This window comes from Maylandia zebra, linkage group LG14, assembly GCF_041146795.1.
Source record: "Maylandia zebra isolate NMK-2024a linkage group LG14, Mzebra_GT3a, whole genome shotgun sequence".
Taxonomy (NCBI): Eukaryota; Metazoa; Chordata; class Actinopteri; order Cichliformes; family Cichlidae; genus Maylandia; species Maylandia zebra.
Window position 1 is genome coordinate 29,196,272 of NC_135180.1, and position 27,347 is coordinate 29,223,618.

The window sequence follows — 27,347 nt, forward strand, 5'->3', positions numbered from 1 at the left end:
AGACATTGTATTCATTTGTGGTTACTCTGCATTGTTCTGTGTATCTTTTTGGTAATACGCCTCTATAGTTGCTTTGTGTCTGCTTATTGTGTTAAGTCTCCATGTGGTCATTTTGGGTCTCTTTGTTTTGTGTTTCTCTGTATTGACTTGCTGACAGTCCGTTCATGCACAGCAGAGTGAAGTGCCAAACATTGGGACAACTTCCTGACTTACACTTTGTGTTTAGGTGCAAGGACCTGCAGCTGCATTTGTGCATACATACAAATGTATGTCCAGTGTAACTGAATATATATACACTGACATGAGAAAGGTGGTGGACTGAGGCGGGAGTCCTTAGCTAACCTTTGCTTTCCTCTGGACTGAGAGTCCTTCTGGCAGCTCTCCATGGACTGAAGTACAGATTTAGATTAAAGCAGGCTTGCCTTTCATCAGAAAATCTTCCACGCTGTGTTATTCAGTAAAGCTTAATCCTACATCCATGTTGACATTTTAACACACAGGTCAAAAATCTTTTGTCTGGTAGTTTGTCCTTTATTTTTTTATAAACTTACATACTCAGAGACCAAGAGAGCATTCTCAGCATTAATTTAATCTAGTTTATTTTAATCTGACAGATTCTCTGAGCGAATCTTCTAGCAATAAATATTAACCTGCACCTTTTATGACCCCTAGTGGTCAAAACACAAAGGGGTGGAATCAAGTGTTTCTGAATTCGAGTGTCCCATTACCATCGCTATCCACAGCCTGATACTGTCGCACTGTGAGTTTCTATTTTTATACTTTGTATAAAATTGTATGTTTTCCACCATGCACTGCTCTTTAAATGAGATTTCCTTCAGGAAAATAAGCCAGCCAGTTTTCTCTCATTTTATTTTATATATTAGTAGAAAATTTCAGTACAAACATCAACAACAAAACTGTTTTGTGAACAGATCATAAATCATCATTCCCATAAATGTAGTGAAGAAGTGCATAATTTCAGGGAGGTCATGTGGTTCAACTCTAAACCTGCTCCGTACCTTGCATCCGAACATCTCCGATCTGAAGGGAGAACAGTGTTTTAATATAAAATGATATTTATACAGAAAAAGAGTAAGGCATAAAAATAAGAGAAAAATCACCTGAACATGAGGAGGGGCACTGAGCACGTACGTAACAGCATTGGCAACATCTGTTACTTCCAGAGACTGTCAGAGAAGTGAAACGTGATTAATGACTTATTATTTGAGTTACCACATCAACAGTACATCAGGTGTAGGAATAATTATTTTACCTTGTATGCAGAGTATGCACCAGCTGCTTTATTAGGATTGTTTTTGTAGAACCGTGACAAAAATTCTGTCTCCACCAAACCAGGAGAAATACACTGCAAAAAAGAGTGGATACTGTGTGTGAGGGTCTCATCACAGTAATGCTGGTTTTAAAGTGACTTTTGGAGCTGCCTACAGTGTTTTTAAAGCCTTACTGTGGCTCGGATATGGCTGTTTTCTGCACGCAGCGCCTGCCGCAGGCCCTCTGTCAGGGCGGTTACAGCATACTTTGTGGCGGTGTAGAAATGTAGATCAGGATTGGTAATTACACGATGTCCGCACATGCTGCAACAGATTTATGGTAAATGGCCTGCATTTGTATAGTGCTTTTCTAGTCCTTAAGGACCCCAAAGCGCTTTACACTAGTCATTCACACACTAGCGATAGCAAGCTACATTGTAGCCACAGCTGCCCTGGGGCACACTGACAGAGGCGAGGCTGCCGGACACAGGCGCCACCGGGCCCTCTGACCACCACCAGTAGGCAAACATGGGGTTAGTATCTTGCCCAAGGATATTTGGCATGCAGCCAGGAGGCAGCCTGGGATCGAACCACCGACCTTCTGATTAGTGGCTGACCTGCTCTGCCACCTGAGCTATAAACAGTTAACCAAATGAGCATTAAACAGCATGCATTAATGTGCAAGTAAAGTAACTCTTTTGAAGTCATGTCTCAATGATGTAAGAAACACGAGGCCTACAAAGCTGTTTTGTTGATAGTTAACTGGAAATATTCAGGTTCTGGATTGCTGATTGGCCACCATAAAATACTGCATGGGATTTCTGCTTATTAATTATGAAGACTAAAAAAACCAGTTATAGTGTAATACTAATATGCTGATAAAATCCTGAGCTGCAGACCTTTATTACTGCATGAGTGACACTTGTCATTAGACTAAAGAGTCTATAATAAGTGGAATTAGATATCTGCATTGATTCTGTTCCTGGCTCTGCTTTTAAAATCAAGGCTGCACTGGGAGATTCTGGGACAGTTAAGAAGTAAATCCATCCCTTCATCTATTTCCTACTGCTTATCCAGGGCCAGGTTGCAAAGCAGCAATCTGAGCAGAGATGCCCAGACCCCACTCTCCTTCCACTGTCTGGCTCTTTCCTCAGTTGGAGTCAGCAGCACTGCTGCAGAACCTGAGCTGTAGGTTGTGGTGAGCCCGACTAGACTGAGTCAGTATGTTTTAATCTTGTTCACTAGCCCCATCTGAGAATTTTGGCAAAAAATTCTCAGTTTTGGCAAACGGGGATCAGACCGCCAGGGTCTCTGCCCCTGACCAGAATTGACTAACTATGGCCTCTGCTGTTGATGTAGCTCTTTTGGGCCCCCATAAGCTAAGGCCCAGCCACCTGGTAGTTTCCCTCTTGTAAAATGTGACTTTGTTGTAAGTGAAAACATAATAATTTTAATAATAATAATGATACAGGTTGATATCACCAATAAAAATATCAAACCCGTTTATGTTTACGATGTGTCCATCATCCACATTTCTCTCTTTCATCGACTGATACGCTTCGCGTGTGCAGATACTGAGAGCAAGAACATTTACCTGCAAGAAAAAAAAAACAGAAAACAAAATATCAGGAATCAGCACATTCTGGTTGATGCACTTGCTTGTTGCTTCTTGCACACAGTGGGTGAAAAACGGTTATAAGCAGCTTCAAAAACTATTAATGAGTCAGTTTAAGAGCTGTAGTCACTGAGAGGTTAATGCACACTGATCAGCTACAATATTAAAACCAGTGACAGATGATGACATGTTTCACTTTTTTACAGTTCAAAGTTCTGCTGGGACATTATTCCTGTGAATGTTACTTTTGATAAAACGCTACAACAAATATTATATTTCTACAATAACTCTGAGCTCTTACATCCATCATGTTCTTCCAGCCACTGGTTTTGCCGTTTAGCAACAATTCTGGATGAGCCAAGCCAGCATTGTTGATGCAGACGTCCACGCCTTTGTGCTGCTCTTTGATTGCTGCAAACATGGCCAGAATCTCCTCTTCTTTGGTCAAGTCACACTTGAAAGGCACCAAAACACCAGGGTAGCCGGCACTCTGACAGTCTGCTGCCAGTTTCTGAAACCAAAAAGAAAAATTGACACACTTCAGAATCCACTTTGTGTTTTTAAGGTTTATGAATCTACTATTCAAATATACTAAGTTACTGTAAATTCACTGATTTGACTTTCCAGTTTGCATATCATCCACAAACAGTTGCCTGTGTTTGGATGTTCTGCCCATTTTTGAGTTTTGCTTCTTTCATGGATCTACTAATGATTTTGTAACAGCAGGCACATGATGATGCCTGCAAAAGCATTTTGTCTGGTTTTGTCTTGAGGTGTGTTTCAAACAGTTCATGCATTTTATCAAGGAAATTAAAAAAAACCCCACTTTACTAATTCAAGCTCTTAATTTATTCTTGGGAGATGTCACTGTAGCTCAGGGCTGGACTGGGACAAAAAAAGATGGTCCTGGCATTTTTGGTCCAGGCAGCCCGCCATGATCCACTCAGAAAATAAATAAATAAATGAATAAATAAATGTATATATCCTGCCTACACATATTATATATATATTCCCTTTTGTTTGATTGTTGATATTGAAACAGTAGAACAGAATAGATTTGTAGATGTCACATCAATGTAGTGGCGGCCAGCCACCCTGTTTAGCCATGTTTAAAGTGGTATGAATCCTGTAAAATGCTACCATTCATATCATTATGCTCTGTTTAGAATGTCCACTGACATTTTCAGTACCTTACTAGAAAGCATCCATCAAATACATGAAAAACTACTTTGTGTGAAAAATAACTTTTGTTTTCCCACTAACTTCACTTTCTGCCCCCTCATTCTTCCTCTTCTTCTGCAACCTCCTTGTTCTCTCTCTCCATCCTCCTCACTCATCTAGAAATTAGAAAATGACAAAAATCTAATCTTTAAATAATTATTATAAGAGCAACAGGGGGATCCACGATAACAGGACAACACACTGAGTAGACGTGTGGGTAAAACAGAAGCTACAGCTTTATAATTTTTGATGAATTTAATCGCTACAGCCATTAAAAGACTGATCCATAAGAATTTATAGCAATATTTAAACTGAATGCAGGCTGTTGCTAGATGCTGACAGGTTACATCATTTTGACCTGCTGTCACCTGGAGCTGGAGCTGTACTGTACACAAACACTGAAGCCCAATTTGACCAGAATAGGAACAGAAATATTTAACAAACAAAAATAATAATAAGTACACCAGCTTCTTAACTTGTGATATCCCAGCAGACTAGTGGATCGGAAGGGTAAAATTAGCTAATAATCTCTAGTGATTTATATACAGTCTGAACTTTTACTCTATTTCAGTTGAAGTGTGTTTTAAATCTGCATCACTGATTTGTGCCATGAAACTATTTCTTTATCGTCTTTCTGGCAGCAACTAAAGTCTGTAACAGAGAGACTGTAACATCATGAGAGAACAACACTGGACATAAAATTTGTTTCCATTTTATCCTGTTCTGTCCTCAATAGAAAAGTTATGATAATATAACATTTGAAGATAATACTACTATTATTATAGTTATTTTTAGGGGTAATCTGATAAAACTTCACACCCCAAAAAGGGTCTTATCTCGCCCCTGTTGTTTTCTCTCAGCTTTTCAGCTCCAACTTTTCGACACTTATTTCACCCTTACCTTTTTCTACAAGCGAGCAAGGAAATTTTATTGGGCAATCCAGTGTCAGTAATTAAAATGAGCCAATGGGTTGCTGTCAGTGCTTGTACGCCGGTGCGCAGCGGCCCTTCTGGCCGGTCCATCTCTCCAAAAGTGTGTCGGCCAACCGGGAAAATGCCAGGTGTGTCAGATTACAAGTCCAGCCCTGCTATAGCTGCACTTTGTTAAGATTGTTGATTGTGGCTAATCTTTGACAACAGCATTATGTTTCAAAGTTCAACAACCAACAGTGCATATCATCTACATACAGTATGCTGACGGATTGTGTGCCAACTTAAAGAATCATTAACCACAGAGTTGTAAATTTCAAGAAAACAAAGGGCACAAAAGAGGATTTTCACCGTTATGTTTTAAATTTTAATATTCTGGCTTTTGCTAGCTTCTTATAAAAACTCTGTAGATGTAAATCAAAAGTAGTTTAACTACAAACAAAAAACAACAACGAAGAATAGCGTTTTCCCCTGCATAATAGTAACTTTAACAACCAAAATGTATTTATCTTTACATTAAATGCAGAAATTAAGTTTTCCCTTTATAGCATACCAGAATCTTTTCGACGTCCCTGGCGCAGCCCATCACTTTCATACCGAGTCGGACCAGCTCTACCGCTACAGCCGCCCCAATCCCGACCGAGGCTCCGGTCACCAGAGCCACTCTGCCCCGCCAGCGCTCCATCACAGTCCAGACAACGATAACCTGCTACACCCACGAAAGCCCCACAATTATAAAGATAGGGATGCTGAGTCTACAGCAGAGAGACCCCAGAGCTCTCATGGACCTGTCACAAAAGCGTGAGCTGTGAACCCTGTGAACATGACTATGAACGCCCAGAGCGCTTAAAAACAGTCGTCTCTGTGCTGCGTTCATGACATCAGCAAACTGTAGGAAAACATTTAAATCGGTTTTTTTGTTGCTTCTCTTGAAAATTATACTACAATCTATTTACTCATATCCATCAAATGAAAACTAATTTAATCTCAATTGACCTATCTAGAACTGTAAAAGACCAACAAGACCATAAGAGCCTTCATCAAGAATTTAATGGGGAAGTGGCGAACAATGCTACAGGCCAACCTCAAGCCAAATACACAAATCTCCATCAAGTGCTGCTCGGCATAGGCCTGAACCCCCTTCAGCAAAATCATTAACAAGACTCGCTACAGATAACGTCTGAAGCAAAGGAGCAAATGTCAGCAACTTCCTCTACATGGATGACATCAAGCTTTATGTCAGGAGTGAATGAGACACCGATTCACTGATCCACACTACTAGGATCTACAGCTATGACAACATAGCCGAGATCGAAATACACTAAGTGATAGATGCAGGCCTGGTCTATCAAAATGTTCTTTTCTTTTTTAATCAGGTTCGTACAGCTGTTGTTGGGCTAGAACATCTTAGTTGCAATGTAGAAATGAAGTTACCTTTTAGCTATTAGCTTGTTATTATCAAATTGCTTTAACCATGAGCCATTTATTTTTCCCTGAGTCTCTTCCTCTCTCTACCTTTTTCGTTAACTACAACTTCCTCTGTTTCTTCCTCACTCTCTTGTTGGGACTGCTGGTCCTCTCTCCATGGCTAATGCTGTGCCTCTATTCTGAGCGCACATAAATAATTTTTGCAAATGTTGCATTTTAAGGAGACAATTATTTTGAGCAAACAAAATTCATTTCAGTGTTTGCTATTATACATATACACACACAATAACTGCCATTCTCGCTCAGTTGTTGGCATTTGCTCTTGCTCAGATCTCTGCTCTGTGTGCTCTCAGTATGTCGCTTCTGCTGTCAACATCTCTGCTCCCTGCACACTCAACTTCTGCTCTTCTTCTGTGGTGGTCCATCAGTGTCTAATTGCCAAATAGATTAATTGAATTATGTAAAGCAATAAATCATATTAAATTCCTTTTAACGATCACTCCTTATTTAACTGTTTTTATACATCTTAGAGCACAAATAGGAAACTCAGAATGAGGCCAGTCATTTCATGGACAATTTTTATTTGAAAATCACTCCCATTCACTTTTTAGACTCTTTAACTCTTTACACATGTCACATCAGAATTTTGAAAACAGACCTGATTTGTTTGACACAGTAATATATAAAGACAGCTATATTTTTGTTCAGTCAGCACAAACTTCTACAGGCCATAGTCATAGTCTGGTTTTCCATCAACGAAGGACTTGAAGAAGGCCTTGTGGGCATCTACGCTGTGTATTGTGGCTTTGACAGCTGGATCTTCCAGCATGCGCTCTGTCCACATCTTCATCTCAGGTGTGCCATCCAGACAGCTAGGAGACAAAAGTAAATTACAGCATGTGAACCCACATTTGTTTGCAAAACATCCAGCACACAGGAAATAAATATAAGATATTCAGTAGATGCTACAAAGGAAGAAAAGCTCAAATTAGATATTAAACTGTTACTTTAGTTGTGTTACAGTTTTGCAGATTGGGCACTGTAATTTCTTCATTTGAAAGGAAGAAAAATAAGTCCACATGGAAGAGGTAAACCTTTATGGAACAACAAGATCTGGAAAACCTACTGTTGCAGCTCAAAGACCTCCAGTCTCTCAAACCACGGCCACATCATGTAGTCAAACATTGTTATGGAATCACCACCAAAAAACTTGATCTTCTTGTTAACGAGGTCCTAGAAATTGAATATTACTTTCATTAGAGTTGCATTTAATACTCTAAAATAACCAAGTATAGATAATCTTAATAATCCTTTGATTAGTGATTATGATTGGCAAACAAAGTTGCAAGCACACTCATTCACACACAGTCTTTCAAATTATATGTTTATGTGTAAAGAAACTAGAAGCATCAATTGTGTCACCTACCTCGTTCAATTTGGAAAGCTTTTCTTTCAGTTCAGCTTCCAGTCCTGAGACATCCTGACCATTCTTTCTCCCTGATGAGATCCTGTAAAAATATCCTATCCTCTAAAACACTGACATTAAACTGATTATTTGGTGATTAAAAAACAAAATAAAAAGATTTATGTGCAAGTTTCCATGTGACCTACTTTGGAAAAATACTCCAGCATCATTCTTTGCTTTAGCAAAAGGAGAAGAAGGAAGCAGCTGCTTTTCAGGGTAACCTTCATCCAACTATTCACAGGTGATCGGTGACTCATATATCAACTCACCAGCAGGTGTCTCTAGTGTCAGGACAATCCCAAATGGATTCTTTATAAGGTACCACTCAGGCTTGTCTGCCAGATGGACATTTATGATTTCATGCCTGAAACACAAAAACAGGTTGCACATACGTGTTTAAGTAAAGGTTAGGATTGTCATGACTTTCCATTCGTAAAGTAAAGCAGAATAAAAAGTAGCCTTACTTGATTCCTTTGGCTTTCAGCACTAATCTGGCCCTCTGGGCAAAAAGGCAGAACCTCATGCTGTAAACTTTGATGTACCCTTTAGGGACTGGGCCAGGTGCAGCACTACCTGAGGGAAACAAAAAACCTTCATCCATAAGAAAAAACAGCTTGGAGAAGAAGTTAACTTGTGTTTTCAGGCCAGTAATGCAACATTTTAAAATGCTGAATTGTTTTAATGTATCCATTGTGCTTTCCCATTAGGAAAGCACAAAATTCACACAATGTACAATAAATTAAAGGAATTTTATAGTTGTCAGTTTGGAACATGTTGTGCTTCCACAAGGGCAAAGTGAATTTTATATTTGTTATTAGCAGGTGGGCCCCATGTTTATAGTTAAATGTAAGGATTTTAAATCATTACAATACATTCCTATTTTAATTTTACACAACATCCCAAGATTTTTGGAAACGAACTGTGTATAAAAATGTGAAAAGAGCACCTTCATTAACATTACAAATACCTCCATGGTAATATTTATATACTGTATATATAATGTAGACTTTAAATGGATGTTGTATATTTACATATTTGTACCCTTTCTTTAGCAGGAAGAAGTAATTTTCTGACATCTGTGTGTTTTTAGAGAAGCCACAGTGTGTCACTATTTGTTCTGACTTTTTTTTAAAGTCGTTTTCAGTCGCATGCTTTTAATCGTCACGAATAATATCAATATTGACCTAATTAAAATGCATGGCTTTGTAAAACTGCAACTACACCCTCACCACAAGCTAGGTAAGGGAACACGACAGAACTCAGGGAGCAGAACGGTTCAGGGAACGGAACAGCGCTTACTGCATTTCAGAGGCTTCACTTAACGCAGTAATATCTTAAAGTCTTACCTTTAGCGAGATGCTTTTCAGCAGACGCGTTGGCACCTGAAGTAATGAATGAGACAAAAAGAAGACGGGCTGTGAAGACTGAGCTCAGATTTTCACGAGTGAATAGTGCGGCTGAAGTTCTGAATTTATACACTGCGATGTGCGTGTATGAGAAGTCTGTGTTGTTCTTAGAAAGAGGACTCTTTTTCCCAGAAAGCTAAACAAGCCACACGTATTTTCTCTTTTTCTGATTGTGTAGGTTATTATCATGAACTTTAACATTTGAAATCCTACATTAGACCTGTAGAGAAATGAGGTGTGTCAGTCTGAAAATTGACCTTGATGTGTATTTTCTGGAACATTAATGAAAGATTTTGAGTTCGTGCACATTGTGGCTTCACAATGTGCACGAACTCAAAATCGTGCTTAAAATAGCACTTTAAACTTAAAATAACCACAGAAATTAGAGTTTAGTGTTTTAAAGTCATTATTAAAAACATGAGTCAACATTACTGAAGTGACACTTTAACGATGCTTCATATCACCGTGTTTATGATGATAAAACATGTTCTCTCATTAGTAGTTGTCTGCGCTGTCACTTGTCATGAAAATGTCCTGAGCCAGGGTTCCTCTTCAATTACCATTGATCATTAATAGGACGCACAAAAGATTTGTTGCATTATCCCCATAAACAACACGCTTTTATAGAAATTATTGTGACACAAATATTTAGATTCTTGCTTCACAATGTGCACGAACTCAAAATCTTTAGTTTCATATTCATAAAGTATCGCAAAGAATACATTTATACCATTGTATGAGCTACACTTCTTGTAAAAAAAAAACAAACTGAAAAAGCTCCTGCTGTGACATTCCTTCTGTGAGGACACACACACACACACACACACACACACACACACACACACACACACACACACACACACACAGAGAGAGAGAGAGAGAGAGAGAGAGAGAGAGAGAGGGGGGAGATCATTAATACCAAGGATTGGAGCCGTTTTTGGATTTTCACTTGTTGTTGGCTTTAATATAAACAGTCACATAAAATTCATTCCAGTTTTTTTTGCCTTTGCTTCAATTAAGATGTTTCTTTAAATCTACAACAGCTTCCTTTTCAAAGAAGTTTACTGACATAGTAAGGAAGTAGCTAGGGACCTCAGTAAGTATGAGCAACAATAGCTTAGGGACAGTTTCTACAATAAAGAGGATTTCATCATCTGCTGTTCGTCAAAAGGTGCCGTATTAAAAACAATTCAGCAGACCCTCAGAGTGCGGATACAAACTGTTTTCAGCTGTAGAGGTAGAGGTACGCTTCATGTACTTATCAACATACAGTTTAGCGAAGTGGATTAGAGTGCATTGGTGCTTGGGCCTCTTTTATTTAGCATGGTTATACCATTGTGAATTTAGCTATATGAATATGCTCAAGAGTCTATCATATGTTTGACATGCAACTAAAAATTCGAAAATATATATTTTTTAAATCAGTAACTTTGCAAATTTAGAGGAATTGTTTTCGGACAACATATGTATCACATTTTAAACAGGGTTTGAATAATCAGCACCGACATACAGACATTTATGCCCTGGGTATAACAGACATGCTTACCTTGTGAAAGGCCCTCGGATTTCTTGGAGCAGAGAAACACTCTGTATTGTTGCTTTTCTCTATTGTATAAGCAGCGCCCGACTGTCAGAAACGCTCTGTGCGGGTAGCAAAGTCGGCTCCAACGCACATTCAGGTGAAAAAATAAAAAGTTAAAACGATATACCTTGCGGCAGTTGTGAAGTGCTGAGGAAAATACTGTGTGTCTGATGGGGTGTTTTTATATAGGTGGGGCTACTTTCAGTTGACCTCTGAGATGTAGAGATAAACGAGCACGATGTAAGGAAGAAAGGTGGAAAGCCTTTGGAGACTCTGTTGGACAAGGTTTCTGTTGGCCTCTGACATGATAAGATAAGATAATGGAAGTAACTGTTTGTTTGTAATTAAAAAATGTGGAATGTATGGAACTACAGTTGAGATGGGTGCTGGGATGCTCTTGATAAGGGAGCCTCTTTTGTTGCTTCATACCTTTTTACAGACTGTTGGGAGCCTAACTGCACCCCCTCTGTCTAACTGTTACAGAGTGTGACTAGGTGTGAATATGTGTTTTTTAGAAGTATCACAGTTTATTTCTAAAAGAATACATGTTGTTTGTGGTGCTCTATTTAAAACTATTGGCCTGTGAAACTTTTAGAAAAGTGAAATGCCCCTAAAATAGTTAAATCATCTATGTGTAATCATCGAGTCTAACTGTTGCAGACTAGTAGATAATTATAAGACTAGTTGCATTAAAGCCACATTGGGGTTGATACAGCGCTAGTGTGAATATGTACTTTTAGAAGTATCACAGTTTATTTCTAAAGGGATACATGTTGTTTGTGGTGGTCTATTTAAAAACTATTAGCCTGTGAAACTATTAGAAAAGTGAAATCTTCCTAAACTAGCTAAATTAAATGCTGTGTGGGAATACACGGTTTTTAGAAGTATCACTGTTATTTGCGGCCCTCTGTTTGAAAACTATTTGCTCCTAAATAGCACTGAAGAAAATGCAAAAGTCTCCTAACTAGTTAAAATACCCCTAAAGTAGTTAAATTAAATCATCTATGTCTAAATAACAGAACTCTGAGACCTATACAATCCTTTAAAAAGAGTTTAATTAAAACACATAATGGTTTCATTAAATATTACTATTAAACACATGTAAACTCATATGACCCCAGGACCCACATGCACGTGCAAAAAGTCCGTTCTCGCGCACGTGCACACGCACATGGACGCGGAGGGGGATAGGGGAGGGGGGAAATGCCCGCGGGGGTGGGGGGCAAAAAAAGTATAGGTATATTACTACTAGTGTACATTCTTTTTTGTGATGCATGTGTGGGAATCACCTGCTGGATGAATTCTCTGAACTTCGGGCTGAAGTGTGTTTGTGTAGGCTAAAATAACAATCTTAGAAATAATTCCTTGACTAATCTATTACAAAACACATATTGCATACATGACCCTGCTTTCTACAAAGTATTTATTACCTTATTTCTTATGAATTTGCAGTAAAGAGAAACCACATTGTCCACTGTGACAGGCTGTGCTCTTCTGATTCAGTCATATAAAGATCATTATTGTAATAGACAATACTCATGTCAACAGTGACTCAGCTGGTCTACATTTACATTTAAACCATCAGGACAGATTATGTAATGCTCATAATGACTTTGCAAATACATCACTCCCTTACTTGACATGCAGACGGGAGGAGCCAGGGATCCGATCAGCAGGTGACCTGCTCCGATCCCTGGCTCCTCCAGTCATCCAAGTATCCTTGGGCAAGATACTAAGTCCCCAAATTGCTCTCCGATGCTTCCATCAGAGTATGAATGTGTCTGAATGTATTTAGGAAGCACTAAGAGTAGAAGAAAGTGCTTGGTTGAATGGGTGTGATTGGGTGAATGTGGCATGTTGTATAGAGCGCTTTGAGTACTCTGGGAGAGTAGAAAAGCACTATATAAGAATCAGTCCACTTACCATTTAACAAAGATGACTGGTGGCGCGGGACACAGCGGCCACTCTGGACCAAATAGTGCTGTCTTGGTGGTTCATTTCCATTGCACCGTCTTGTGTCTCTATCGTCTTGTTCTGTATAGTCATGCACTGTCTTGCCTTTTCTATTTTTCAATTTTGCACATTCCACTTTACGCAGTTCTGTGTTTGTCTGTTATGTTTCATCTGTAGCACCGGGGTCTTGGAGGAATGCTGTCTCATTCCACTCTGTACTGTACCACTGTACATGATTCAAATGACAATGAAAGCCACCTGAACTTGAACTTGAACATCAACATCAACATGACTAACCATGACATTGCAACAATGCTGCCCCTTTTGTTTCCTTCTGACATTCCTCCCTTTATTTGCTTGAGTCAACACACCTTAATTGGATTCAGGTGTGTTGACCCTGGGTATTATCTAAAACCTGCAGGCCACCGGCCCTCGAGGCCTGGACTTCGACACCACTGAACTAAAAGTGGGATATTACTGCCTGTGTAACGATGTAAAAGAATGGATATGGTTTTGTTGTTGTTAAATTCCTGTTAAACTTGGGATCGCAACCATGGGTTTATTTTGGAACTTTTATTTTGAAAATCCGCAGCGGAAGTCTGCTACTGGTAAACGGGCTACCCCCTAAGCCTATCGTTAGTAGCAATGAAGCTTTCGCTGTGGTAAGTTCCTCTCCGTCCGCTCTCACAGAGCATGAGTTTAAAACATATTTGAAAATCCTCATTGAAGCTAATATGACAGTGCACTAACTGCATGAACTGCCCATACGGTAGTACTTGAGTAGATTTCAGGTTTATGACCGTGTTTTGCAGTTAATAGATTAGACGGTAAGAAAAATGGACACGTGGAGCTAGCGGCTAACAGCTAGAGGAGGCTGTCGTGTCTAATAATTTTGAAACTTCTCTCAATAGTTTGGGCGGAATCCTGTTGCTGAAACCCATGGTTATTCATGTCCCATGTTATTGCAGGTATGTGTACTTTGAAACATGTATATGGTTGAGCTGCAGGCTAATTCTGTTTAAGACATATTGCTTATTAAGTTTGCCCAGTAGATGGCAGCATTGTTCCATTTACTATTGTACGTAAAAGGGAATTTTGGCTTTGGTTTATTTATATTTACATGAATGTGCATTTAAGTGAATTAATTTTTCTTTTGTTATCTAAACCACAACGCAGTAATGTTTCTATTTTATTTTCCGTGATAAGTATTGTTGCCATTTTATTTTTCAATCAATATTTGTTTTTATTTATTTGGGAAAACTAAGAGTTCCACTATACGATCATAAGCCTATAGTTAGTAGCAATGAAGCTTTCGCTGTGTTTGGGCGGAATCCTGTTGCTGAAACCCATGGTTATTCATGTCCCATGTTATTGCAGGGGAATAAATCGCGCCTGAGCTCTACCCACTTCGAGTCCAGAGAGTTTTATTCACACAGCGCTGGAAAGAGAAGCTGACCAGGGGTTACACCTGCATCTGCTGTATGACCGAGGCAGCAATCAGTCTTCCTTTGTTTTAGCTTTCACACATGGATCAAAAATGTTAGCGAAAAAGTACACGACACACAATGATTGTGCTTACTATTATTGCATTTTATTGACAGTGTTGAACTCAAGGAACAAGGTCTATTCCAGTCCAGCTCTCTTCGTCTCCACTCGACTGCTTTCACTATATAGAGAAACGGAAAGAGACACCGTGATCAGTCAATCGCCACCACCTGTAGCTCACCTGCTTCCTGGTACCGCCCCCTTGAGCTCACTGCACCACTCCTCCCCTGCAGCTGAGCTAGGGACCACACCTCCACCACAGCTAGCAAAAGAGATGTGCATAAAGCGCATTCAAATTCCTCCCTGAGTGGTTCATAACCCCACAAACAGCTCTCCACACAACACGTTCTCACTCCCAAAGCGTAACATTTTACGCTAGGTGACAAATCGTCACCATATTACGTTTTCGGCTACCCACCGTTCCTAAATGACGACCTCTGAAAAAAGAGGAAATATGAGAACCGTCAGGACTGAATCTACACATGTTTGCTCTTTTTCTTCAAATCGCTTAGAAACACGCTATTAACAGGCTATCATTAAAGTCCTGGTTAAGGTCAGGAATAAGGTTATGGTCAGGGCTAGGGATAAGGTTAGGTTTAGGGCTGGAATACAGGGCTGGAACGTCTATTACCGCGGGAGCGTCATTGCACTGGATTCCAGCCATAACCCGCCACGTACCATAAGAACGCCGAAGGTCTCCTTTCGCGTTCCTCAGGAACGCCGCAGGACGTGACAAAACGTCGACATGTTACGCAACACCATTGCTTGGTTTGCCAGCATAGATGCCCCCTGATTAGGTTTACTGGCTAATGCACAACAGGTGTGCCAGTCACCTCACCTGACACTGCTGCAGCTGAACCCAAAACCACACCCCACTATGACAAGGAGAAAAGTACTGACACGTATACAAGACTGAAGGAGGAAAAATGGAAGCAAGGAAACAGAGACATGGAATCAGTGGGGAATACTGGAGTAACAATACGAATAGGAGCCAGTCTTCTAAGAAATAACAAATCAAAACTAAAAAAAAAACCCATCACAACGACCCTGGACCATGACATTTTTTTCAGCATGGTTGGGTTTGTGTTGACGTTATAGAGGCAGCTCTCCCCCTGCATGGACGCATGCAATTAATCTTGTTTTTGTGTTTATGGAAACAGTTTAAGGCAATTTTTAATTTAAGATATGGAACACTGCCATTAGATGGTAAATGTGTATTTATTACATTTTAATAAACATAGTACATGTGTAATATTGATTTAACATAGATAGTATTGATGCTAACAATGAATGAACTGGTCTAAACATCAGGAGAGATTATGTAACACATATTCATAATGAATTGGCAAATATGTCGCGCCCTTTCCTTACATTGCCTAATACACAAACATGACTTATCGTCGCAGCAAGCTGACATAGTTCAGATGGATATATAAATGCTTCCCGGCACAGGACAGTTAATTGGTAGAACCTGGGACCATTTCGTGGCCTTTCCGTTTTTTAATTCCACGCCATTTCCACTGTGTTTAATGGAGTATAGCCAAATTTTCAAACATGTATTTTTTTCCCATTTTATTTTAAAATTTCAGTCTGAGTTTTTTAAATGAGCTTAAATGGCTGAATAAAAGGCATACATCCACTATCGAACCTCGTGGCCGATTTCTGCCCCTTGAAACCCATTATAAACGCTATTTTTCACTGTACAATTATTACCATTAACGTAGTGGCGATGGCTTAACTTTCACTTTCATTCTGGACTCAGGGCCTTAGAATTGTAATTTTTTTATTTGGCCACCGGGTGGCGCCCTTGTTCCACATGTGACGCCTGCTGGAACATACACACCTTCTCCAGCGGCCTGCTCGAGACAGATACCCGGAAAAGGCAGACTAATTTCCCGCGTGCAGCAGCAGCTTGGCCCGCTGCTCGTTCCGGACCATTTTCTGCCCTTAGGATCGTTTGAGGGTGCATTAATTTTTTTTAATCAACAGGAAATGACGTATTTGTTTTCACGTGGTAGCGGAAGTGTGTGCTGCAGACACGGGAACCGAACCATATGCTCCGGCGCTGCGCGAAACACACCCGCGGCAGAGGCACTCCTCCCCGGGGGAGCAGGAGCAGCAGCGCCGCCTGGGGACATTTTCGGCTTCTGCAAAAAAAATTAAAAACGGATCGAAATTAATGTAGGTGCCAATCTTTTGTCCATCTAAAGGCCTAATTATAATAACAATAAAATATTACTTCAAATGTTTTTTTTTGGAAAATATTTTATGTTTTATGTTTTATGTTTTTGGGGCAAAAAAAGCAGTGTGCTCATGTGACGAAACCGGGATATAAAGGGTTAAAATCCGCGAAATGTAATTAAAACTTGACATGAATATTTCAAGGAGAAGTAGGTCTAAAAGATTGGCTAATTTAAAGTGGAATAAAATATTAATATATAAATTTTTTATAGCACTTTTTGGGCGTGGTCGATAGTGTGCATTTTATGAAATGCGCTCCTGGAAAAAAAATAAAAGGCGATCGAAATGACTGTTGGTGCCAATCTTTAGTCCATCTAAAGGCCTAATTATAATAACAAACAAATATTACTTCAAATGTTTTTTTTGGAAAATATTTAGTTTTTTTGTTTTTTGGGGCTAAAAAAACAGGGCGCTCATGTAATAAAACTGGGATTTAAAGGGTTAAAACAATGAAAATATAATTAAAACTTGACATGGATATTTTAAGCAGAAGTAGTTTTAAAAGATTGACTAATTTAAAGTAGAAAAAAATATTGATATATAACATTTTTAGAGCACTTTTGGGGCGGGACCATTTTTGGTCCCGAGGTTCACGAAAGGATGGGATTTTGAGGTTCTACCAAGTAAACGGTAAGCATTATACATATGTTCCTCACTTGGCTTGCTGTTTGTTTGCTAGCGATAGGCTACTTGACGACAGCATTAGCTAACCAGTGTTCTCTAGACCAGCGTTCCCCAACTTTTTGGGTGTTTCGTGGCCCGGGGGTTGGGTCAGGCAAAATTGCAGTAGCTTCCCTGATCATTTTACAAACATAAGTGAAGAGAATCTGGACTAAAAGGCCTAGACTTATGGTTGTGTGCTGAATCTATGAATCAAACTATCACCTGGAAACATAATTAACTGGTCCATAGCTGTGAAACTGGACATGAGTTCTTGATTCTATGGAGATTAACAGTAATCCAGAAATTTACAAATTTGTCCTGGTACATCGCGTAAATGTTGTCCCAGGGACATCGCGTAAATGTTGTCCCTGGGACATTGTGTAAATGTTGTCCCTGGGACATTGTGTAAATGTTGCCCTGGGACATCGTGTAGATGTTGTCCCTGGGACATCGTGTAAATGTTGTCCCTGGCACATCGTGTAGATGTTGTCCCTGGGACATCGTGTGATAGCGTGTAATTGTTGTCCCTGGGACATCGTGTAAATGTTGTCCCTGGGACATCGTGTAGATGTTGTCCCTGGCACATCGTGTAGATGTTGTCCCTGGGACATCGTGTGATAGCGTGTAATTGTTGTCCCTGGGACATCGTGTAAATGTTGTCCCTGGCACATCGTGTAGATGTTGTCCCTGGGACATCGTGTGATAGCGTGTAATTGTTGTCCCTGGGACATCGTGTAGATGTTGTCCCTGGGACATCGTGTGATAGCGTGTAATTGTTGTCCCTGGGACATCGTGTAAATGTTGTCCCTGGGACATCGTGTAGATGTTGTCCCTGGCACATCGTGTAGATGTTGTCCCTGGGACATCGTGTGATAGCGTGTAATTGTTGTCCCTGGGACATCGTGTAAATGTTGTCCCTGGCACATCGTGTAGATGTTGTCCCTGGGACATCGTGTGATAGCGTGTAATTGTTGTCCCTGGGACATCGTGTAGATGTTGTCCCTGGGACATCGTGTGATAGCTTGTAAATAATGGAATGAAAATTATTGATTGTTATTAACTTGTGAAAAAGAAGTGTAACAAATCCACATGTTATGTTCTTACACCCTTACAGAAACTGTGACTCCTTCACAATGTCAGGTAAATGTCAACTCATGTTGAATAATCAACCAATCAAGCCTTTTATTATCACATGCAATGTTACACGTACAACTGCAATGAAAATTTCACCCCCTTCTGACCATACATATATTGCTTAAACATCACATTGGGAAGACAGGTCGGAAACAGTTAGGAAGGTCAGAAAACAATTTAATTAATAGATGAGGGGAGAGGAGGAGAAAAAAGAACTACAACCAGACAAAGCTCCTAGAAGACTGAAATGGATGATGGTTGCAGCATGCAAAAAGAAAATGATATCTGTTGACTACAGCATATGCTTTCTCACAGATTACCTTGTGGGAGTAGCTGGACCAAACTCTATTGGTATTTCAAGTTTGAAATCCCTGTTTGACCAGACTAACATTTCAGATGAGGTACCTCTTGACATAAAAATCCTTTTATGTTGTCATAAAACTAATGTTAAATTCTGCTTTAAATACACTTTATTGTACAATTTACTTAATGAATCGTATTCCTTAGTTCTGTTTTTATTTATATGTATTTATTTATTTGTTTTATAAGGTAATAGATGGCCTAATCTATTTGCAGTGTGAGGTATGCTGAAAAGCTTGTTTGATCATAATGACATAGCATGTTTACGTTTTTTGTAATGTATTTGAAAACATAGGTGTATTTATGTTATTTTTTATAGAATTTCCCTCACATTTATCCAATACCAAGCCAAATCACTGGAAAAATTTTGGATGGGTCCACAAGAGCACAAAGTGCATACTTTTTGAAGGTATGACTTGGACTGTGGTAACTATGTTCTTATCACAAAGGGTTTATAAGTTGCCACTATAAACAAACAGCATTTTCCAAAATTGAAGCCTTGTCAGAAGAACCTGAAAAATACCTTTCTGAAACCTTTTCTGTGTAAAGACTTGTTCAAAAGCAATGCACACAGATTAAAACATTTCTGTCTTGGCCAACTGATAAAGAACACCAAAAATTGAGTGGTGCGTGTTGAGTCTGTGGTCTTGATTTGTTTTGTACACACTATAGAAATTAATTAATGGAAACCAAAAATGACACTTTCTATATGTTTGTGTATCTGCAGAATTAATTACAAGTCTCACCTGACAAGCTTTTGCAGTTTTGCAGTGTCATTCTTGACAGAAAAACATACTTGTCACATTATTTTTATTTCCAGAAAAACATCTTTCAGATGTATGAGAAATTGATTGGAGCCTGTCTGGAAAACGGCAGCCACTGGACCTTGTTTGTAAGTTGCACAGATTTTGCACTCTCTCTAGTGCATGATACTTTTCAGTGTCCCTCATTAGGAAAGCTCAAGGCCCAAGCCTACCATATCCATCTTTTTACAAAACAGTTTTGTGACATACCCAAGAGGACCATAGTCTATATGAATTCATTTGGCGAGTCGGAGGTCAGAAAAAGTGCGGTGTTGAAAAACTGGAGGTAATTAATTAACATATTTAACATAACATATTTAATTTAATTGAAATCATTACCGAACGTGGTTATTGATTTCTCTATATGCTTTTTATTTGTAATAACTGCGATCTCTCAGCTCATTTGCTTCAGCAAGAGGCTGCGCTGGAGAGTGGACCTTGTCACATGTGAGCCACCCACATCAACAGGATGGGAACTCATGTGGAGTGCATGTCATAATGGTACTGAAAACTATAGCTTTAACCTATATAAGTTGTACAAAAGGGTTAGGGTTGTGTATGGGATTTCCTATGCCCCCTGAATGCACCATCGGGGTGCATGTCCGCAACTTTAGTTCAGAGACAAACGGCAGCCAAACAACGGACAGTGTGTGCGTTCATAAGACCGTAAGTTAATGTTTTACTTCACTCAGTTATGTTGGTGTTCAGCCATGAGTGTATTTGATGACTTACCAGCAGTTTCTGCTTCTGTTTAAGTGACGTTATGTACAAGTGGCAGTTCGCTAGCATAACAGATTTGTTTGCTAATTAGCTTCTAGCAGAGAGATTCGTTGTTATCGTGTTGTTGATTCTGTGCTCTGTGTAACAGATGATAAACCGATGTAAAGTTGCCTTCAGTGCATAGTTGTATGCGGTGTGTTAATGCATAATGTCTGACTTTAAGTTTATGTAACCAGGCTGAAGTATAATGTCAGCTTATTTAGCTATATACTGTACTTGAGTACACCTCAGTTGTATCTTTATGTTTATTATGTAATCTGATTCCTAATTGATTGTATTATTATGCTTTGTCTGCAGAAACCACACATACACACACACACACACTCTATTTCGCCTAGCTGCGGGCACATTCTCAATTGAAAATACAAAGAATGACAACTTTATTCCTGGACTCTGCCTGTTTGTTCCTCTCACATCTGAACATTTGCAAGTGTCCTGACCCGACACTCTGAAGTGATTGCTGCCAGCTCAGATTTCTTTAACCCTTCTGAACATAAGTAATGTTTACATTTTTGCCTATTCAGTTTTTAAAGCCTTAGAGGCAGGATGGTAAAATCTCAATTTTTTTTGTAGATTGAACCATTTCAGCAGTAATGCTTTGCTTTGGTTGCTCTGTTTTTTTTTTTTTTCTCGGGGGGGGGGGGGGGGGGGGGGGGGGGGTTAAAAACAAACAAACATTTCTTTGTTAATCTAATTCTTTTAGATTAACTAATGCCGGTTTCCAACACTAATGATCGGGTGAAGGAGAGAGATGAGGGTGTGCACGGCCACTGGTGCTCTTATCCCTGTTCTTTGTGATACAATCCAACAGGAAAGCAGTCAAACCCTTGGACATTAGCCAAGTTAACGTTCACAAATATATACACACAGAGGAACTCTGAGCCCCAATGTCAGCATTAGCACAAACATGCCACTTCATACCAAATCTCAGTGTGAGGTCAGGTGTTAGTCTCATTCCATTATTCTAGCTATATTTTCTTACTCATTACTATTAAACTTATACTTAAGACTAACTATTAACAAAATCACACCCCAATAACTCTGTTATTACACTTTGTATTTAATCATAAAAAGGCTGGATGTTGAAACCTTTTACTTCTATTTTGTATGAGCCAGGATTCTCAACAGCTGATACTCTATGTCCAAAAAGTGACAGGTATCGTTTTATGGAGCAAAAAACTTAAGAGCGCATATTTTATAAATAATACCAACAATTACAAATGCAGACCTTTAATAGTAATAAGTAATCCTTTATTTATAATGCATAGCAATATAAAAATAGTAACATATGAAAATATTACAATGGGCACAGATGAATTTGTATCAAAAACAGCAACCAAGCCAAAGTAATGAATAACACACATAAATAACAACTGCTTGAGAGACCAAACAATTTCTTTTCATCTGTTCCTTGGCAGAAAGTTAAGACAGCTATTCAGCTTTAGGTTTCAATAAACAGAAGTAATGGATGCAGTCCCTTTGAAATGTCACACAAAAGTCTGCTTGTGCATATACTTAGCTTTAACTCTTCTCTTTTTTGTTTTGTATTCCAAAAGGTTTTCATTTTCTCCAGAGGATGTCTCTCTTTCAGTGGTTATCGACTGTTCACATTCATTTTCAGACTGTTGGAATGTCGATGCTGGCCGAACGTTTCTTGCTAGAATACAATGGCCTAATTTTGCGTGCATTATCTGTCGTCTTTATTTCGTACTGGCATATACTTTTGCCTACTTGTTTTGTTTTTAAGACATTTGTATGCAGTTCATCTATCATTGCAGTAATACCCTCTGGAATGAATGCCCACTGTTTAACTGTGTCTAAAACAGCATTTAGTTTTCCAACTGCATCTTCTGTGCATTTTTTGTCTGTGCTTTCAACTACAGGAGTGTCATTCAAAGTTGATAGAGGACTTTTCAGAGAGTTTTTCATTTGTTTAAAATGGCTACAAGCCACCTTCAGGCAAGCACATGTGTTATAGTGAGAGAACGTACAACAAGTGCACTGAAGTGTTTCAGCCGATGCAAAAAAACACAGATTTCCAAACAAACTTGGCATTTTTATCACTTTCAAGTCCTCACAGTGTACAAAGTAATGCCTTTCTTTCACTGCAATTCTTGCCAAGGTCTGTTTCCATGTTTGGATAGATGTCATTGTCAGCCTCTGCTAATTTTGCAAGTAACACTAGATGCTTGCAAAGAAGTCCTCGTAAGCCATATGTACAGTTGCAGTAGGACTCAACAGGGCAGACGTCATACACCATGTCTTCTCTTGACTCAGATGGGACTTGATATGCATTAACTCCATGGCTGTTCTTGACTGTAATTTTAAGAGCCCAACCACTTTCCATCAGTCTTGAAGCAGAGTCTGAAACTTGAGACAAGGTGTCAGCAAACCTGTTTTTCATGCGGCCCACATCTTGCAGGGTTTTTATGACTGAGAAGTAGTCGTCGGCCTTCCCTAGGAGCACTTCAATCAGATCATCCAGACGCCTATTCTTGTAGCCAGATAAAAACTGGTATTTCAGGCGGTGGAAAAATCTGAAAAACAGTTATTTGAAATGATTAGTAACTGTAATTGAAGGAATTTAAAGTTTTAATCAAGACTGTATTATTTTTTTAAAAATTGGAATACCTATTGCACACGTCTTTTATAAAGGAATGCTCTGTGCCGGTTTAGCTGATTTAGGCAAATCCACCTACTCTGTTTTTTGTTGTGATAACATAAAAAACGCTGCTAGAATTTAAAGGATTTGCCTAAAACCTGTTCTGGCAATGACATGACGAACCTACTCAGTTTAGCCTCTTGGATTAAAGCATAATATCTTTTTTTCAGCAATACAATTGAATGAGGTCAAAATAATAAATCATACCTTTCAATCACATTGTTTGTTTCAGAACGAGCGTGACTGAAGCGACGGCCGTAGTCACACCACATGTGGCCAATGCCTTCCCAGTGCTTCTGAAAATACTGGCACACCAAAGGGTATTGCTTAAATGTCTGGCAGAACTCTGCTGATGTGGCTTTAAAGTCGTCCTCCTAAGAGAATTGGATGCAACAGAATATATTTCAATCCATTTAACAGACCTATTGAAATCTTTAATATTATGTATTGAAGCCCTTTTCCTTTTATTGAATAACATTAAGAATTTTAAGTTATTAGAAATTGTTTCAAAAATCTATTTTGTATCTCTCTGTAACTTTTTTTAGCAACTGAAAGTTATTATGCTCTTAGTGTAATCAAGAAATCAAAATGTGAAATAGACAAATTACACTTACAGATGTGCAAGCTTTCAGCTTACAAAAGAAAGAAATGATTTCATTTCTCTTTTGGGTGTTAGAAAGCCCATGGACCCCGGACTCTGATTTTGAAAGCCATCGATTAACAGCCTGTGAATGTAAGAGAAAAAAAGTTAATCTGGAGAGAGAGACAGAGGAGCAGCTGTACAAAAAGCATAAAAGAAAGCTGACGTCCAAAAATAACTTTGTCACTCACTGGACAAGAGGACCTGTGCATTACAGAAATCAACCAGGCAAACATATTTTTAAATGTCAAAAAGAGCTTTGGGAAGCAGCCACCAGAAGATGAGTGCACTGTGGTCTTAAATGGATGGACATAGTCACTCAACATTTTATCCCTTTATATTCATTAACCTGAGTAGGTGAATATCACAATGAGGCAAATCATAACAACAGGACCCTGTTGTAAAAATGTGTTTCAGGTGCATCTTAGACAACGTGAAAAGAAAACAATGTGGTTTACCTGCAAGACATGGTACCAGCATAGAAGGATAGCTGACTCTGGAAAAACCTTTTGCAAAGCATTTATTTCCGCAAAGTCTTTGTCAACCATAAATGCTCTACAGAAAAAAAGAAAACACTAAATGAGATTAAACAGTATGAAAATGTTTTTGCTATCTCAAAGCACCACTTCAATGCCAAATTAAACATTTCAACTCACAAGTAGATATATAAAATACTGCATACAGCCTATAGGAATAACTTTAACAACTGGAAAGGAAAGTTTTTTGCAGCCCATGCTGCAGCTATAGCATTAGATTCTGGCATGTTATAACTTTTTTGAAAAGGAATTATTTCAAAATTAATAGCTGTCAATGTATTATTTACCTCGGGGAAGTTGGGAAATGCTCACAAACTATTCCAAGAACAGTTTCCAGGGTTTTCTGACTTTTGTTGCTGACAATAGCATAGGCCACAGGGACTCCATGCCCATGATCATCTCTTACAACAAGTGTGAATAAGGGAAATGAATACTGGTTAACGCAGTGCGTGGTGTCAACAAATACTAACTGTTTTGCATAGTTCTCCATGTTTGATTTCATTACAGGTGTCTGCAAAACAATCATTAGTTCTTGGTCAGATGTGTATGGTTGATAGAAGAGAACATGTTCTTGATGTTTTCCATTAAGTAAGGTATGTACACTTTGACTGTCTCCACAGTTAAAGTGCTTCTTCCTCATCATGCAGGTTCTAACACTGTCAATGTCACGTGGTGTGACAAAATGCTCTCTGTTGTGAAGATCTCTGTGTCCATGTTCTTTGGCCCATTTATGACATTCGGTTAGTATGATGGCTGGCTTAGTTCCAAGGGAAAGCAGTTCCTCAATCTTCCTCCTCAAATCACTGGAAATATTGTTGAAATGTGCGTCTTTTGGGTCCGAAGGATCATGCCCATCATGCTTATCATATGTACGCTGCACGATGACTGTGTGGTCTTTCCAACATTTGAGTACTTTAAATGAAACATAGGCCTTACAGCCCACTGCTCTGTAGCGGTTTCGACTTTTTTCCCCAGCTCTGATGCAGTTGAATTTGTAATAGTCTCTTTTCCTGTCTTTACCTGAGGCAACATTTAAACATTTATAATGTCCATGAAGGGTTAATGAGTTCAATTTTTCTAACACAACACTGAATGGGTCCTCCTGGCATTGTGACACATGCACACAAAGTTGTGTGTCTTTTCTAGTTCTTTTTTTTTCGTCATTCAGAACACTTCTTCTAATTATGTCGTCCATTTCTGGTGGAAAAATAACAAAGGTTTAATTAGTCAATATTCATTAATTCATTTTAACTTGTTTTGGGTTTTTTTGCAATACAATGTAAATATTAAATATAATATTAAAAAAAAAATATATATAAAATAATATAAAACAAACAGGGGCTAAAAGAAGCTAAACTTTCATATGGTATGTCTCTGGCAACTTTAACATGATGTCCCAGGGACAACATCTACACGATGTCCCAGGGCAACTTCTACATGATGTCCCAGGGACAACATTTACGCGATGTCCCAGGGACATATACATATACAATACCAGAATACCAGAATACCGGACTGGTAATCTGGTATACCGGGTATTTTCCCTGTGGGGGGCTGATTTTTTTCTTCTTGTTTGCATTAGTTCAATTTTAATTTTCAATCAGATCTCTTAACGCCTCTGGCCCCTCCTACTTTCCGTGTGCGCCTATGCACCCTAGAACAGAGTTAGTGTTAATAAAGCGGGATACAAACGAAGAAAGAAAAGAGGGGAAAAAACTAAGAGAGAAAAATAAACAAGAAATAGATACAGCAAAGTGTGTCAAATTAACCAACATGTTAGCAGTGCAGTAGTACCAGAAACAGCTGATATAAAGCCCTGGCATTCACAAGAGCCTGCTGTAGCTCATGGCTTTATTTCTGTGTCTCTATTCTAAACGCACGTAAATAATTTTTGCAAGAACAAATGTCGCATTTTGAGTAGAGAATTATTTTCATGTACAAAATTCATGTACAGAATTCATGTATTTCAGTGTTTGCTATTATCCACATAGACACAAAATAATAGTGTAGTTAAGAACATTTTAGGTTAGTATTTTTAATTATTTGATTGTAAAATATATATTTTTTTATGTTGGTTTTAATCTAGTTTAAACCAAACCACTTCACTGGATTTAGCTACATTTGTGTTTCCTGAATGCAGTGGCTAGCGAGCTGATTGGAGACCAAAACAGCCACTCATTTTGAATTCAAGTCTGTAATTAGTTGGTTTTTTGGCATATTTATAACCATGTACAGAAAAAGTTGAGTGTGCAGGGAGCAGAGATGTTGACAGCATTTATGATGTTATTCTGGTATTATTATTATGTTATTATTATGTTATTATTATGTTATTATGTTATTCTGGTATTCTGGTATTCCTGTCCCCAGCATCTCTGCTTTTGTTTTGTCCCCAGCATCTCTGCTGGGGACAGGAAGAGACTGAACAGGGTGATCCGAAGGGCCAGCTCTGTTCTAGGATGCCCTCTGGACCCAGTGGAGGTGATGAGTGACAGGAGAACGGCGGCTAAGCTGTCATCCCTGATGGACAACATCTCCCACCCCATGCAGCAGACTGTGACAGCACTGAGCAGCTCCTTCAGTGGGAGACTGCGGCACCCACGGTGTGGGACGGAGAGATTTCGCAGGTCTTTCCTCCCCACTGCTGTCAGACTCCATAATAAAGACTTTAACTGATCAAGCACACACATCCTGTTAAGTCTAATTGTTGAATGTTGCCATTGTGTTTCTTAAATTTGTACAGTCTTAGTTTAAGCAGTAGGATCAAAGCCATCCCTTTGATCCTGACCACCTTTCCAGCCACTCTGTGCTGGGGGAGGTTTTATTGTAGATACATCCTATCTGAAAGATCTGTTTCTTTTGATGTAAACTTCCTGGGTTTATGACCCTTTGGTCAGCAGGAGGTAACACACACACACACACACACACACACACACACACACTTACATACAGTGCCTTGTCTATGTAACCAAAGGGGGGTTGCAAGGGGAGGTGCTTTGTAAACTATTGTTTGAGGATTGTCAATAAAAGGCAGCGAGAGGAGGCCACCATTGGGGTCATTGTCGTGCTGGACACAGACGAGGCCTCCCTTGCGCAAGTAATGGATCGATCGACTG

At 39.1% G+C, this 27,347-nt stretch overlaps 3 protein-coding genes and 1 pseudogene across 5 annotated transcripts; 1 reads left to right on the plus strand and 3 right to left on the minus strand.

Moving 5' to 3' along the window:
* Nucleotides 1-853: 853 nt before the first annotated feature.
* On the minus strand, nt 854-5,873 carry LOC106675057 (dehydrogenase/reductase SDR family member 11). The gene is made up of 7 exons (XM_076873317.1): nt 5,590-5,873; nt 3,188-3,397; nt 2,771-2,865; nt 1,466-1,595; nt 1,274-1,366; nt 1,122-1,187; nt 854-1,041 (listed from the first exon to the last, which is right to left on the minus strand). The coding sequence occupies exons 1-7, from the start codon at nt 5,719-5,721 to the stop codon at nt 1,003-1,005; spliced, it is 765 nt and encodes a 254-aa protein (XP_076729432.1). The 5' UTR covers nt 5,722-5,873; the 3' UTR covers nt 854-1,002.
* Nucleotides 5,874-7,037: 1,164 nt separating this feature from the next.
* LOC101471400 (glutathione S-transferase omega-1-like) lies at nt 7,038-13,104 on the minus strand (annotated as a pseudogene). Its single transcript, XR_013101577.1, has 8 exons — nt 13,095-13,104; nt 12,841-13,017; nt 9,276-9,311; nt 8,394-8,502; nt 8,076-8,293; nt 7,891-7,992; nt 7,591-7,697; nt 7,038-7,336 (listed from the first exon to the last, which is right to left on the minus strand). The product of XR_013101577.1 is annotated as a glutathione S-transferase omega-1-like (transcript).
* A 256-nt stretch (nt 13,105-13,360) lies between these two features.
* LOC111500370 (uncharacterized) lies at nt 13,361-27,336 on the plus strand. 2 transcript variants are annotated; one of them, XM_076873309.1, is made up of 10 exons: nt 13,361-14,409; nt 16,434-16,596; nt 18,434-18,459; nt 18,769-18,854; nt 19,003-19,035; nt 19,133-19,222; nt 19,634-19,705; nt 19,814-19,902; nt 20,015-20,282; nt 26,602-27,336. In XM_076873309.1, the coding sequence occupies exons 1-10, from the start codon at nt 14,397-14,399 to the stop codon at nt 26,905-26,907; spliced, it is 1,146 nt and encodes a 381-aa protein (XP_076729424.1). In that variant the 5' UTR covers nt 13,361-14,396; the 3' UTR covers nt 26,908-27,336. The 2 variants fall into 2 exon arrangements, with proteins under 2 accessions (XP_076729424.1, XP_024660821.2); XM_024805053.2 differs by lacking the exon at nt 16,434-16,596.
* LOC112435912 (uncharacterized) lies at nt 21,626-25,400 on the minus strand. The gene is made up of 4 exons (XM_024804969.2): nt 24,157-25,400; nt 23,673-23,783; nt 23,266-23,432; nt 21,626-22,933 (listed from the first exon to the last, which is right to left on the minus strand). The coding sequence occupies exons 1-4, from the start codon at nt 24,244-24,246 to the stop codon at nt 22,471-22,473; spliced, it is 831 nt and encodes a 276-aa protein (XP_024660737.2). The 5' UTR covers nt 24,247-25,400; the 3' UTR covers nt 21,626-22,470.
* Nucleotides 27,337-27,347: the final 11 nt, after the last annotated feature.